Source organism: Polyergus mexicanus, unplaced genomic scaffold (assembly GCF_030449975.1).
Source record: "Polyergus mexicanus isolate NDT 795.1 unplaced genomic scaffold, iyPolMexi1.0 SCAF_1, whole genome shotgun sequence".
Taxonomy (NCBI): Eukaryota; Metazoa; Arthropoda; class Insecta; order Hymenoptera; family Formicidae; genus Polyergus; species Polyergus mexicanus.
Window position 1 is genome coordinate 3,213,384 of NW_027223321.1, and position 16,093 is coordinate 3,229,476.

Below are 16,093 nucleotides of genomic sequence, written 5' to 3' on the forward strand. Positions count from 1 at the left end.
ATATATTATTTCCTGATAGATTGTTTATCATGATGATGTAAAAGATAAAAAAGATAAGGAATGTATTTATGCTCTTTTGCTTTTTTATCTGATTTTACAAGACTATGTGAATTAAAAAACTATTTTTCTTATTTAACATTTTATCATATCTATAATTCTAAAATAGTAATAAAAAAAAAATGTACGCACATTATATATGCACATTTATATTTGATGTATTATTTCTATAATATTATATGACATAATTTTTTAAAAATTACTTTTTTATTTTTAAAGAGCGATATATCGATTTATATACACAATAACGTTTTCATAAAAATGCACATATAAATTGCTTGAACATTCTATGGTGTGAGGTGTTTGTGTAACAAGGCATTTTGGTACATATTATTCCAGCATGTAATCTTGATCCTATGTATCCGTTAAGTTTTTATTTTACCCGTAGTTTTTTTCGAAGATGCTATATGCTTCTTCTCGCTTAAAACGCTTTGCACATTCGTGAATGAGTTGCAAAGTTCTCGTAATATATTGTGGAGATAATTTTCCTTATGGCAGAGTTTCGTTACTGTTCCCACAATTGATGACGATTACTTACCGTCATCCTACAACTACTCAGTCAAAACAGACATGGGAAGGAAGGGATTTTCTAATTAAAGATTACAGAATTGGCTTTTCTGCTAAAAGAGATCAATCGGTCGAGATGTGTTGATTAAGCACATATCCTTTCCTTCTCTGTTGACAGACTGGTATGGAGTGGGAAGTTCAGAGAGATGGGAAGAGTGACGAAACTATGGATATACAGAACATGACTCCAAATCATCCAGATTCGGCTGTGGTGCAAGTTTCTCGCGAAAGTGCCATCATGGCTGGAGGTTCTTTCTGTGTCAATATGTCAGGAACTGCATCTGAATTTTCTGGAAATTCCTATAAACTAAGTCAAACCGTACTTGTAAACTCGCACCATTCGTATAAAAACAATAACATTTATCCAACGCAATCTTATTCCTTATCTCAATATAGTCCGAATATTAAAACTGATAGTGATATACATAGATCGCTACAAATAAATCAGGAACCGGAAATGTCCGTAACTCAATCAACATCGTGCGCGAGCTTGCAACGTTCTATTCCGCAAGGTAGAAAGACCAGTAGATTTAAACCCGCATGGTTAGAAACATATTCCTGGTTGCAGTACGACGAACGATCGAATCTTATGTTTTGCAAATACTGTAGAAAGTGGAGCGAATCTATACCAGAAATTCGCACTTCATTCGCAGCGGGAAACGGCAATTTTAGACTCGAGATTGTGAACCATCATGATAAGTGCAAAGCACATAATCTATGCGTGATTAAAGAAAGCGAGGCAAGAAAAAATTACGCTTACGCGACAAAAACGTGCTAACCTCGATACTTATTATCGTATTCTACTTGTGCCTATCTACCTTATAATCAGATTTCGCTCAATTAATTTAAAAAGAATCAATATTTATAAATACAATATTCACAATACATATATACTACATTTGTACAAAATTTTAACTAAATTCTTGTCTCTTATTATGCCGTTTTAAAACTTAACCAAACTTGTAATCAAAAATCGTAATAACGAATTTGTAACAGAGTGTGTTACAACCGTATTGTTATTTGGCTATTCCATCTCTTCGATATATCCAAATCCTTTTTTTTTTTTTTTTTTTTTTTGAAATTCTTTTTTTCGATTCTTATATTTTAATTCTAAATTTTGTGATTCTTGAATTTTATTCCATCTATCATGCTTTTATTATCAGCAAGTGCATTCACATTTTCTTGAATATTATTTTGTAGAAGTTTTACATATTTTTCATCAAATGATTTTATTGATGTTAAAGTTATTGTTATATGTAAAGTTGAAACAATAAAAAAGCACTATTGTGTAATATATACTACTTTATTATGTAGAAAATGCAAATTATATATACATAATAAAGCTGATTTATTAATATTTTTATTTCCTAAAGAACATATGATATATGTATATTACTTGCGATTGATATAAACATATAATTTATATAATAATTGTATAAGTTATATACAATTATATAAAACATTTAAATAGTGTATAAAATGATTTGTAAAATTTCTATAGTCTCGAAAATCATGTAATTTTAATAGATGAATGAGTAAAATATATAATCCATCTTATATGTTAAATATGTTTATTTTTACAATAAGGTAAGGCAGTATTTTTGAGATGACTGAGAAAACTATAGAAAAATGTTGGTATTTAAAAAAAATACACATTGTTATATAACTATGTATTTTAAAATATATAACATATAAAAAAATTATAAAATATAATTATAAAATATATAACATATAAAAAAAATTTCGATATACGAGAAAAAAGGATACTAAGACAAATATTTTTGAGACGATGTTGTTTTGATGAATTCTTATATTTTTGAATATAATTTGAAATAAAAAACGGCCTAGTAGAAAAATTACTTATTGTCACATTATATTAATTAGAATATATTTAATTTTCTCTAATTAAACATTATATTATTTTACATTTAAATCTAGCTACACATATTAAAAATTTTATCGCGAAACATTTATTCTTTGTTATTTATTGTTATTTAAAAAAAGGTATATAAAAAAGTTATTAAGAAATAAATATTATTTAAGTAAAGCACATCACATACTACTATCCATATATGAGTAATATTCATAAAACGTTAATCAAATCAATTTTACATTATTGTCAAATGCTTATTTATAAATATGTAATTGTTTTGTGTGCAGGGTCATCCAGTTGGACTGATGGGAGAAGATGGAGGGGCCACTGCAGGAGCGCTCAGTGATGGTATTCAGGGGATCGAATCATCCGAGCACCATAATCCCCCGGAAATGCTCGACGGACTTGATGGTAAGATTTGAACATATTTTCAACTTTACGACCAAAATTTCATTTAGATTTAACATATTTCCTTGTTTTTTGCGTTTCGCACTTTATACCGTTCTTATTTGCGAGTAACTCGTATGTTATGTGAAGATGATATTCGATATTATCTTACACTTTAACAATCGAACATGATTGAATATTACGCTTGCAGACCATAATTGCGATAAAAGATTCATCAATGTATTATTTCACGATTTGCTATAAGTATCGCGTTTAATTCACGACAATCTCGTCAAGGTCTGATCTCGCGTCTCTTGGACGTTTGATATCTCACGGGTGAAAAGAAGGATCTCTTTGTCAGTTGATACATAGGAAATATGTTACATCTAAGAAATCGAGGGAGATCTGCATGCACGTTTTGCAAGAATTTGACACGAGTCGAGTACGTAGGTCTCGTACGAAGCGAGCATCCCTCTATTTCCAAATCTGGCAAGTGTAGTGAATTTTAAGTGTGATTTTAGAAAGTGAAAGATCACTATATATGTATATATATACAATATATATGTACATGTATATGTATACGTGTATGTGTATACATATATTTATATATATTCATACATATTGACACAAATATGCACCGTCTGTGTGTATATACATATATATATTTTTAACTACATATGTATATTACATGAACCCTTGGTGTTGTGGTGATGGTATCGTGCATTTGCTACATTCGTCATTGTGGTAGTTTTTAATTACGTGTGTTAATATATACAGAAAACATATAACAAAAACTCTCGTTGGTTTGGGACATGGTATCAGCAAATGGACTGTACTTCTATCTTTTTTTCTCTCTCTTTTTTTTCTTTTTTTTTTCTTTTTTTGTTGTGTTTAAGATTGCGATGGTGTGTGGGTGCGATTTGAGTTCATCTAATTGTTCTTACACGTGCACGAGCGCGCGTGCGTGTGTATGCGTGATGTCACATTAACGAACTCCATTTGCGCGAATGCGCGTAAATATGCATCGTGTGTGCGAGATAACGTATACATAGATATATATATATGTCATATATATGTGTGTATAGTATGTATGCGTACACACACACACACACACACACACACATGTTACAAATGGACATATATACGCCATATATGCGTATATTATGTGCACATGCGAATGCAGATATACGCACATATGCAATTTTCATGACGGGACTCTCTGTGCATGTCTTTATGCTGTATTTTTTTTTTTCTATCTCTTATATACCCTTTGCCGTATCTTGCGTCACCGTGCCTAGCGATCTTGATCTTATATTCTCACGTCTCTCTTGCGCTGTTAGTTTCGATCTACACGAGTGAACGAGAATATTAGCAACAAAATGTGCAGTTGGCGCATTTGGTTGCGCAATCCGTCGTTTGCATTAATAAAGTTGCTGGTCGCGGGAAAAAAAAACTCATTACATAAGACGTTTCCCACATTGTTTGATACCACGAGATGAATATGGAGGCTAACGCGATTATTCAAGAACGAAGGATCCGAGGATCTTATAATCCCAAAGTCTCTATCCTAAAATTATATATAGAGATGGTAAAATGTTTTACTTTAGAAAACTTAAATCTTGCAGATTTTTTCAATTTAAAAATCTCCATCGATTCTAGAATTGAAAAATTCAAAGATTTGAGTTTTTGCATATATTTTTGTATATCTAGAAAGAATATATAGGTAGGGATTTAAGAAAGATAAAACATTTTTAACGAGATATCTTCTATCGTTTGTCCGCATTAATACATCACGCTTATTTATAGTCACACGATTCTTATCCACTGCGCATCGTCGATGCATTAATAATAGTCGCCAGCAGCAGCAGAAGCAGTTGCAGGAAAACTCGTAACCCTATCATTTTTCCTCCTAACGATTATTTTCGAAGCCAAGAAGTATATGCGATTAGACCGCTCATTAAATTGATTTTGTTGCTAACTCTATTCTCCGTTCATATTTCGCATCCTCGACCTCGTGGCGATCTCATCATCGTCGTCGTCGTCGTCGTCATCATCATCATCGTCGTAGTTAGTTGTTGACAGTCGCTCAATATATTCCTCTTGCGCGATTGCATATTTATATTATAACTAGTTAGTTAAAATGTTGCACGAGATACATTATAGTTGCCAATAGTCGCGGGTTGCACGCGTTTGATCTTTGACGAATCAATTTATGTATAAGCGGTATTTGAGAACCAGGGGGAGGACAAAGTCTATAGTTCATATCGCGATTTCCGTAGACGGAATTTGTCATGCAAACATTGGTGAATTTCTCTCCTTACTGAGATCTTTATTGAAAATTTATTTTCTATTCGATTTTCTTTTTGTTGATTTGACGTCTCTTTCCTTCCTTCTTTTTCTCCTACGTATTGTGACAGTATCTTTAGTCTCTTGGAACGCGATGAGATGACAGTAGAATTGCGCTTTTTACATTGGTATTGACATTTGCTACGAGTAGGTAATTATAGATGAGAAAGAGCACAGGGTGAAGTCCTTGATGGAATTGGCTGATTCTCCGTCTTGTTTCGATAAACATAGGAAAGTTTGAATTCTTTTTCTTCGAATCGTTATGTCCTTGAATCTGTGATTCTTGTTTTTCTATTATGTCTACGTTATTTCTTCTTTGTAATTTTTTCATATATACATTAATATGTTTTTAGCGATTATAAAAACAAGAGAGGAAATCAAGCAATTCCATTTATGTACATTACCCTGTATAAATACGAGTGTGGTGTTCGTTATGATATTCTCGTTGACTTTGAACGTGATAGAGAAAAATTTTTTTTTCTCTGCAACTATTTGACGTAGAGTGTGACTTATGGGAAGTATACAGGGTGCTCCATTTAACGTTATCATCCGAAATGCCTTTTTTCGCAATGGCGATCTTTCGTATTTAAGATATTTAAATATTTCGAAGAACGATATCAGAATTATATCGAAATACGTTATGAAAAATAAATTCATTAAATAGATCGAAAAATATAAATTTCAATCTTATAAAATATAATAATACAGTTATATAAAGCTAATACTTAAACTATTATTTAACTTTATGCAAAAATTTTAATTTTGCAAGAATTTTATTAATACATAAATATTTGGCTTTTTTGAAAAACAGCCGTTAATAAAATAATAACTTACTTCATGCAAAAAAATTTTAATTTAAAAAAAAAATATTTTGAAGTGATATCTTCGAATATTATATTACAATAACAAAATAATATTTATTTTGAATCTTTATTTCGTAATTGTGCTTTTATAGATTTTTTTTATTAGACTAATTAGGCGCGATGATTTTTTTTTTTATCCAAGAGATATTATCGCAGATAACATTGCGCAAGAAAAAGGAAATGATTAAGTGTGGTAACGTCGAATCGACCATTCTTATCTTGGGATGATAATAGTAGACACAGTTGGCATTGTCGGTGGATTATGATGATGAATTCATTGAAACGGGACCTTGTATTCCAGGAACGACAAGGACTTTGAAAAAAGAAAAGGATATAAGTAAAGACAATCACAATAAGTTAGAGCACTCGCAGATCGGTATGGAATGCTGCAAGGTTTGCGGCAAGAGCGTAGCCAACATTAAAAAGCACATGAAATCGCACAATCCCGACAAACACGTATGTCAAATTTGTATGATATCGTTGACCAGGTCTGACAATTTGAAAAGGCATATTAAGCTGAAACACGGAATACGAGAGGGCTCCTTGATATCGCCGTTTATGCGTATGGAGCATAAACATTTCTTAGCCAAATCCGAATCGAGTTACTTGACTTAGTAATTCTTGCGTTGCATGATAACAGCAAGTGCGTACACGTGCAAAGTATACTAACCACGGATTGCGTGAATCTTTGAATTAAGACTAATACGATTTAATTGATCCAGGCGTTATTGAGATATAATAATTTACGATATTCTCTCAACTAGAACGCCTTAAACTATCGCATATAGACAAATACTCGCCCTCTCTTGTTGTTTGCTGACATTTGACGCGAGACTGTATCGTAGGTTTCATTCGTCCTTGGATTTTCAAAACTTTGGATGCTTGGACCCTTCGACTTTTAAAAAGACCTCCTATAATGCATATGTATTATTCTTATATAATTTATTTTCCTATCGTAATATAAGTTTACAGATCCGCGTGCACACGTTAGAGAGTTGGTTTGAAACCGGCACACATGCAACTTTTTGCCCGTGTTTCATGTTTCACATGTAATTAGTAATAATTGCTACGATCAACGAAGTGTCATACGAAGTGTTGACCTCGTCGCACAGCTGTATACGTGACGACTATATAGAACGATGTGTCGTTATGCGCGCTAGCGGTTTTTTTTTTTTTTTTTTTCTTATTTAAAGTACTATTACATTTAAACTAAAGTTAAATCTATTTATTCTTGTGCGTTTATAGCTCCTAAGTATTTAAGTCTAAATAATAAGGGACATGGGATCTCCGTTCTTGCTCAAGAGAACTAGAGCTCCCTTAGCTGTAATGGAGTATTTGTAGAATCAATGGCCGGAGATCTCACTGAAAGTAATTTCGAGTACAAAACTTTATTCGTATTCTACCTCCCGCTGATCGTCTGATATCGCGTATCGTTCCGGAATACGGAAGATGAGTAACGTTCCTCCAAGATTACGAGGCCATTCCCTAATCTCGTAATCGTCCTTTTCACTTCCTCGGATCCTCGAATTGTTCTGATTCCGAGGATTCGCGATCTCTACGTCCTCGGACGTTCGTATTTTTGGATTCCAATATCTTTGGCTATATCGTTTGTAGGCGCGGCAAAAAATATTATTTAACAATATTAAATATCTTGTGTACACGTCTTGAAAAATTTGCATTATTTTAATTATTCTCAGCGATCTTTTGGTAAAATTTATTCGCTCGATAGAAAATGCGAACATGTATTTAGTGTTATAAAATCATTTTATATATATAATATATGTATATATATATATACATATGTATTATATACGTTTATGATGATATATATATATATATATATATATATATATATATATATATATAAATGATGAGTATAACAATAATAATAAATTATGGAACGTGATTTTTAATGCTCGAATTAACCTCGCGCAAAAAAGATATGATGCATTTTTCGACGCGTGCACGTAATATATATAATATAATATATATAACATACATATATATAAATATTTTTACATATATATTATATTAATATGACGTAGGTTGTGAATCACGTCGAAGACTGATTTCTGTATGAGCCTTCGTGGCTCAAAAATAGTCATGATGAAACTAGTCCCGCAGGCCCATAGGCTGTTATGAGAAGGAAAAAGGCTTCTTACTTGTAAACTCACTTACGTGGTGCCTTTCGTTTAAGTACAAGGATAAAATCAATTACGATAAATATGATGAATAGTAATTATAGTAAGCGAATGCGATACCTCTCTTTTAAACAGTGCATGGTCATACGTCCGTAGCCCTTCGTACATCGTTATGTAACACACGCGCCCTTTTTTCGTCGTCTTCGTATCGTTCGATGCGACTTTGTAAAGGAATGGCGTCGAGCCAATTTTTTTTTTATCTACCTACGTTCTTTCTCTATTTGCAGATGCGACACTTTTAGCTCTTCGAACCATTGAATTCGCGCCAATAGCGAACGTAGATCAAGCAAATATGTCGAAGTTTTTTGGAAAGTATGCGATCGTGCTGGCAAACATATGTTGGAGATATTCTCGCGCATACGTTTAATGTAATCTTTAATTTCTTGTCTTTTCAGATTCCTTATTATTTAAACACGATTATTTAAGCTCGCTGTTATATCTCGTAAATCGAGAATCTTGGTCTTATTTTAAATCATGAAAAGAACATTATGTAGGATTAGTTGAAGTTGTACACAGAATTCTACGGGATTAAGTGTAATAAGTAATAAGCTTGTGTACTTTGCTCTTTCAATAATTGCTACATTTAATTTTTCTTCCCAGCTATTGAAGTTCGCTCTTCTCGTCGTAGCTTTCTAGAATTCCTCGGTATTTTAGCGATTTTTCGAAACGTTCTTGTACAACTGGCGACGGCGAACTTTTGCTCTCTGTCCGTACAAAGAGACATCGCGGTTTCATGGGAATATGCAGTCTCGTACGTTTGTCCTCTTTCTACACTTACATACGTTACGCAACAACGAGCATTGTCTCGTTTCGCCAAGCGGATGTGTTCCGGAAGCGTTACGATTTTCGGAATTAGCAAAAAATAGATACACAAGACTCAGGAATTTAATGGATTGCTTTGATTATGGATAGTGATCACAAAATATTATTTGTGTGTCTAAAGAGAGAGAATCGTATAATTCTCTTATTTTTATTTTTACCTTTTATGAAAATATTATTTATTTTTCGTTTACCATTTATTTCATTTTTACAATTTTTACAGTAGCTTGATTATAAGCTCTATTACAATATATTTTAATATGCAAATTCAAATTCAAAAATCATTAATACAAGAGAATTTAATCTGCTTTAAGTTAAAAATTTTAAGATATTTTAATTTTCAAATTTTTTTAACTCAGAAATCTTTGCACTTTTACTTCAACAGATACTTGATTTTTTTATCTTTCTCGAAAAGAATAAGCCGTGAATATTTTCTGTGAGATAAAACTGCACGTTAAGTCCAAGATCGATTGCGCCGTACGGTAGTAAAAATTGCAAGAGTTTGGAACCACATAGCTCTGTCAATGACACATGTATCGACTCTTTTTCTATTCTGGCAGTCTGACTAACGACAAACAAGCGCTAGTCCAGAGCACAACGGGACACATGAACGATATTGCTCTTGAGAATCAAACGGATTGGAAATCATAGTGTCTGCCAAATAATAATGACAGGCGATCTGTATATCGAGCGTTCAATATTATTTTTTAAATCACGTTTTGCGGTTGGCGAATCATATGATGCGGTCATTTGATATCGAGAGAGAGAGAGAGAGAGAGAGAGAGTGGGGGGGGGGGGAAGAATATATCAAGAGATTGTCTCTTTAGAAATGACCTATAAATATTAAAAACCTGCGCATATTTGCCATGCAGTGACGTGGTATTTTCACTGCGAGACTCTCAGGCATTCGTACGCGGAATTTGGTATCCTCGAGCACGGGATTTACGGACGGCACGGATTCTTGAATCTCTCAACTTCATCTCTAACAAGGAGAACACGTAGCCCGGGCGACAATTCGGATCCGGTAATATTAACGTCGCGAGTTGGCCGTGACATGCAGCTCGTAACGAAGCCTTCTACATTATATATATATATATATACCTTTCTCTCTCTCTCGCGCGCGCGAGACGTGAGGAACGTTGTCGGGTTACGGAGAGGCACTTCGGTGTCATAACTTTGCGACCTTTAACTGCAGAAAATCATGCGTTCATCTCTCTAGGCAATGTAGTCGAATAGTGTCCCTGCATTAGTGAACCGAGCAGAATCCAGAAGGAAATTAGTATCGCGCGAGACTTTTCCTGCCGCAGCCATAGTCAAAGGGCTCTCTTTCTCTCTTTCTATCGAGCAATAAAAAGCCAACAACGTTTTTCATCTCCCTACAATAGCTCGGTCCATTGATCCATTGCTGCATCTAATTATACAGCGTGCGCCCTTCATTACCCTAATTGTTCTCGCAGCGTGCTGTCTTCTATTCTCGATTCTATCGATCCGTTTCAATGTTCTTTATTGTTCATCGAATTGAATCATATACTTTATAAATACAAATTTATAAATTTGATCTCTGTTTGCCTGGATGCGCATATCTAGAAACTTAAAAATTAGGAGAACTTTTGTCTTTGGAAGATCTTATTAACTCTCAGCGTTATTTCGCGTTTAAACATTAAAGATTTTTTATATTCTTCAGATATTTCTATATCGTAAAATATTCTATATTTCTATTTCGTAAAATATATTTAAGTAATCATAATACTCTATCTTATAAATCATATGCTCAAGAAATTTCTCTTCGTTAATTAAAATGTCACAGAATATTATTGGATCATTGCAAAGCATAGCATATTTTCTTAACAGATTCGTAATCTTAACATTATAGGTTGTATGACCTGCGAGATCTTTTTATCAGTTTTGTTTTCGTGATCTGCTTGTTTTCTTTTTCGCGTCAACCTTCTCCTTTTCTTTTTGCTTCCGCTCTTTTCGCTTTTCTCTCTATCACCTCTTGATTCTACTGTCGTCTCTAAAATCACTATCTCGGAACCTCCTTTACTCGATACTTATTCTCTTCACCGATACTTATTCCCGACATCTATCGATTCTCGAACAAAGCGGCTCCGCCGACGAAACGGCGTATTACAGATTTTCTTTGCTCTCGAGATGCATTGGTTGTTTGATATTCTCGTGTACGGGTGTGAGCGCGATACTCGTCCATGAAGTCGCGAGGTCCTTTTCCGATGTCGATAAGCTCCTTACCGGCATATCTTCTCGCCCTTATTACACGAACGCGCCTCACGGTCGCGGTCGCACGGATATGACAGTGGTTTGAAAACGAGGATGGGAGAGAGTGTCCTCAATAAGAGGATCACCGGGTAGAGATGCACCTCGAGTAGTATCCCCAGCCGCAAAGAGTTTCGTTTCTCGCGACGAGAGGCTTTCGTCTCTCTTTCGCGTTCGTACCTGCTTACTTTAAACTCGGCGGTTGGCTTAGTCGAGTGGAGGAGAAGTCGGAGGCTTCCGCAGATACGTCCTTGATAGCTCATCCCTTGAAGTAGCAGAAACTTGGTCTAACGTGATCTCGCGAAATTCGACGGATCGCGCCAAGCCATTAACCACTTAACCGTCGTAGAAGCCTTAGTACGTTCGAATCGTATCGACGATCTACTTTAGACAGCTTTATAGAACGACTTAAAAATTTTTTTATAATTTCATTTTATATTTATATATTTGTGTATTTAATTTCAGCAATTTTTAGCAAAAATTCGTTAAATAATATTTTTTTAAATCATACGTGACTATTGTTAAATATTCAAAGTGGACTTTACATTTTGCCAGTATGAATTGAATGCTCGATTGGATATAGGAAGTGTTGTTCTCTTTGCATACATCGTGATGTCCTTGTTATCGCTGTTTCCGAGTAGTCCAATCAACCCTCCTTATGTCTTGAGTGGTTACATGTTCGGGGAACGCTGCGGTATTGTCTTCGAACAGACAGAGCACGTATTGCACAGACCTGGGTAAAGCGCTCTGTATAGCTATATCTACTGACAGGAATACTCGAAATGAACTTTCAACGTTTCGGCTTTACGAGTAGTACTCCGGAAATCAACCGCATCGGGAAAGTTTGCGCGACGGAATTTCGTCGCTTCTTGAAATTCACGCGACACGATACGTACAATTGATTTCATCAAATAATTAAATTATGAATGATTATATATTTATGGAGGAAATTTAGCTTTGTGAGATTACAGAAGAGAAAAAATACAGAATTTAAATATTATAATATATATGATAGATTCTTCGATCTCTAAGGATCGGCGATTGCTCCGGCATTCTCGCGGGATATCTTTTAAATTAAATAATCGTTTCATGTGGAATGAGGAGAATTATTACGCGATCGGTATATTATTCCCATGAAGAAATCGCGATTCTTCAGCTCGATTTTGAGTATCGCTACTCGGGATTTAGGAAAAATTCCTCATTCGACAGAAACGTTCGACGTCACGCGATGTAACAGTAAGTACTTCTTTACGTGTGAATTTAGTTCGGTATATGATTCAAGAGAAAATAAAAAATGAAAGAGGGAAAAAGTATCGTTCCCCTTGTCAACCATATGACCGTCATTCTCTGAGGGAGACGCGAAATCCTGTACTATCCCCGTATCGTATGGACCGCTGTTGAATCCACGTACATAGATCACGCGGCTGCACTCCTCGGCATATATGCAGTTTAGTCGAATGTACCAGGAGGAAGCGCGCACACAATGGAGGGTGGGAAATACACTCTGTTCTATCCTTCTTGCTCCCTTCCCTCGTCGTCCTCTATGGCCGCCGTTGCGTCTCCTCGTTGCTACCCTTCCTGCATCCCTCCTTCCTAACGGCTCTTTCTGGCACAGCGGTAGGCGCGGTGATCGATGTCGGTATATGAGAGAATATCGGGTTTTCATCCGTAAAATGATTGGGCGTTGTTAACACGAGCAATTTTCAAGCTCTACGCGTCTAAATATTTTTTACATTCTTTTAATTCGCGATTAATCATCTAGATATCTAGTTCGTGAAAGAAACCTTTTAACAAAAAATTTCTCCAGCGTTGATTAAAATTAAATTTGCATCACTCTTTTTTGTGATTTTATATACTCTATTATCCGTGCGAGTAATAAGAGGAAGAGATGAAAGCTCGGCTAAGGCATGCATTCGGATGCATTATTCAAAATATAAACCGCCAGCGCGCGTACATTCCCTTCGCGCGTATATCCACGTTGCCGGCCGAAAAATAGAGACAGCTTACGTGTGCAACGCCCGGTACAAAGTGTGTTAAGCTCCGAAAGGGTCCGTCCGTTTCACTCGCTCTCCTCTGCATAATAAATCTTCTCGAGCATCCCCTCTGTTATACCGTGTCCTTCTCTCAATCCCCCTTTCCCTCTTTCTCTTTGTCTCTTTATCCATCGCATGAACCACTGCTCTCTCTGCCGTTCTTTATCTCGTTTCCTCTATCTCCGTTGCAGCTAGTACTGTCTCACTAGAGAGAAAGAGGGTTGTCCCGTGGTCAGGCAGGGAAGCGCTGGCAGCTGGATCGCGTTGTTCTCCTCCGCCCTTTAATCTCTTTGAGTCCAAGGAATCTTGCGAATGAAGGGCGGTGGCGCGATCCTAAATTTATAAAGTTTTAGATAATCGAGGAAATTTTATAATATCAAGAAAATTTTAATAATAATATCGAAAAATCGACGACGCATTTTCGATTTTTCTACTGCAACCATGCATTATTTATAGATACATATTTGAATTATATTTGAAAGTAAATATACTCGACATTTAAGGACCAAAGGATACTTTTTTTTTTTTTTTTTTTTTTTTTTTACTAGAATAAACTCGAAGAGAAGATTGAAAAAAAGAAGATATAACTGGCCTATCTACAAAGATACATTCCGAGAGGGTACGAAACGCGCGTAGAGCACCCACTCAAAGTTTTGGAACGCTTTGACAAGTGATTCGAGTGACTCTAGAGACTCTCTTATTTATAAATCTCGCTCCCATGTAAGAGTAACACTTCTCAATCTCTCTTACTTCATCGCTCTCGATCCATGCGCGACGCAAGATAGAGTTGTGACTCTTTTGCCCGATATCGGCTCGAAGAATCGAGAAAAGAGGCGTTTCATTTACAGACGGCTCCCGTCTTCGTACAAACAATATCGGGCCCCCGTAATTTCCAAGAGTAGATTTCACATATCCGCCCCATTCGTCTCTGTCTTGGCAAATTTTGCAGGAATACTTCTACTTCCGACTGACTCGACTTCCGTGCGACGCCCACCGTCCGTCGAGTATTTGAATACGCTTCGTGCCTCGCGATTCCGATATAAATCATCATGCGAGCACCCGCCGGTGATTGTAAGGGTCCGCGTTACGTCCCCGATAAGATCAGTTTTGAAGTCTCGGAAATAATCACGCTACCGAACGGACGCTTGCTAGTTACGCTAATACGTTGCTGCCGTTCGTCTTCTCCGATCCGTGTTTCCCATATTTTTGCATCCTTTCTTTTGAAAAGCACGCGGAACTCATTCGCGCGATGCGAAATGTTGTAATGTAACCTTTTTACCAAACTAGGATCTATCTATCAATCTAGCAATCTGGCAATTAATGTTTTAACTTATTTATTTATTATTTAGGTTCTTTTATTTTTTAATTTGTATTTTATTCTCTTATTTCAATTATTAAATTAAATTTCCTATTATTTATTTTGAGATTATTTATTATATAGGATTGTATTATTTTTTGTAAGGAATTGAAAGCTTTGAACATTTTTATTCGTACTTTATTTCACATTGTTCTCAAAATTTTCTGACAACTAGTTTTGAAATATTAAACGATTTCTCGCTAAAACACATCAATGCAGAAATAAAATTTTATAGCGTGCATAACTCTATTCAGTTCTTCAAGTTTCTTATTTTTTATGCTTTGCACGCAAAATATTAGAATGCGAAATGAGTTGTCAAAGAGGATCAGAAAATCAAACATGCTTTTAGAAATATGGACACGCGTCTGGCATACGCATCTTTATATATCTTCTACATATATAAATTGTACGAAAAAAGAAATACTAGATTATGTGTCGGCATGCTGGAACATGCATCGAGAATTCACGCTATAAACGTAGGGACAATGCGGAAATTTCGATGAGAAACAGAGTTTGATTTCACGGCTAATCAGTTAATGGACCGAGAAATTTGAAAGAATCTGTAGATTTGAAATGTGGTTTGATATTCCTCGATACTTTGTACAAAGAGTTATCGATGCCACACGTTGAAAACGCGATGTCGACATTTATGGTTAAAGCTATTTCGATGACCTCGAGGAGCTATTTTCGGCGCGGTGTATTTAATCATTCATCCGCGATCAGTACCTCCCTTTTCCGCAACGATTTTCGATCGATGCGCCACGAAACTTTCGATTAATTAGCACACCAAAGAGCATTATTTATGTATCTATAAATACATGATTTTTACATGCTAGAATGAGACGATTCGTTCTTTTTACATACATAAGCTTGCACGAATACCTCGTATACAATATATATATATATATATATATATATATATATATATATATATATATATATATTAGGTTTAAAAACATAGTGTCGCGTAATATGACGTCGGCAAAATATTACATTCAGTATCATCAGTCAACGTCCTTCTCGCGAATCAAGATTGTCGCGTCGATGGTCGAATCAAGATTGCGCCATCGAACTTCATTTCCGGACGTTAATTTTGCAGCACAGGGAATAATCCTATTTCGCGTGGAGAAATATTGACATTGTCGGCGGCACATTGATTCCTTCTGCTCGAGAACTAAAATATAACCGGTAATGTCACGCTACTACATATGGACACGTTTACTGCGCATTGTCGGCGCATAGCATGTTCAGTTTGCTGAATATTTTTCGCTACTTTGATCTTGCGACATTGATCATGCGAAAATATCACGGAATTTCTC

General features: G+C 35.3%; 1 protein-coding gene across 11 annotated transcripts in view; it reads left to right on the plus strand.

The window, feature by feature from the left end:
* The window catches only part of LOC138931806 (protein tramtrack, beta isoform-like), a 72,098-nt gene that overhangs the window by 23,414 nt on the left and 32,591 nt on the right, over window positions 1-16,093 (plus strand). For 5 of the 11 annotated variants that reach the window (XM_070292997.1, XM_070293006.1, XM_070293032.1 and 2 more), the window contains exon 4: window positions 2,785-2,908. In XM_070292997.1, the coding sequence (XP_070149098.1) occupies window positions 2,785-2,908 (124 nt within the window). Of the gene's footprint in view, window positions 1-742; window positions 1,578-2,784; window positions 2,909-6,394; window positions 7,453-8,521; window positions 9,201-16,093 lie in introns of those variants that run through there. The other 6 variants (XM_070292962.1, XM_070292954.1, XM_070292945.1 and 3 more) reach the window with 3 other exon arrangements.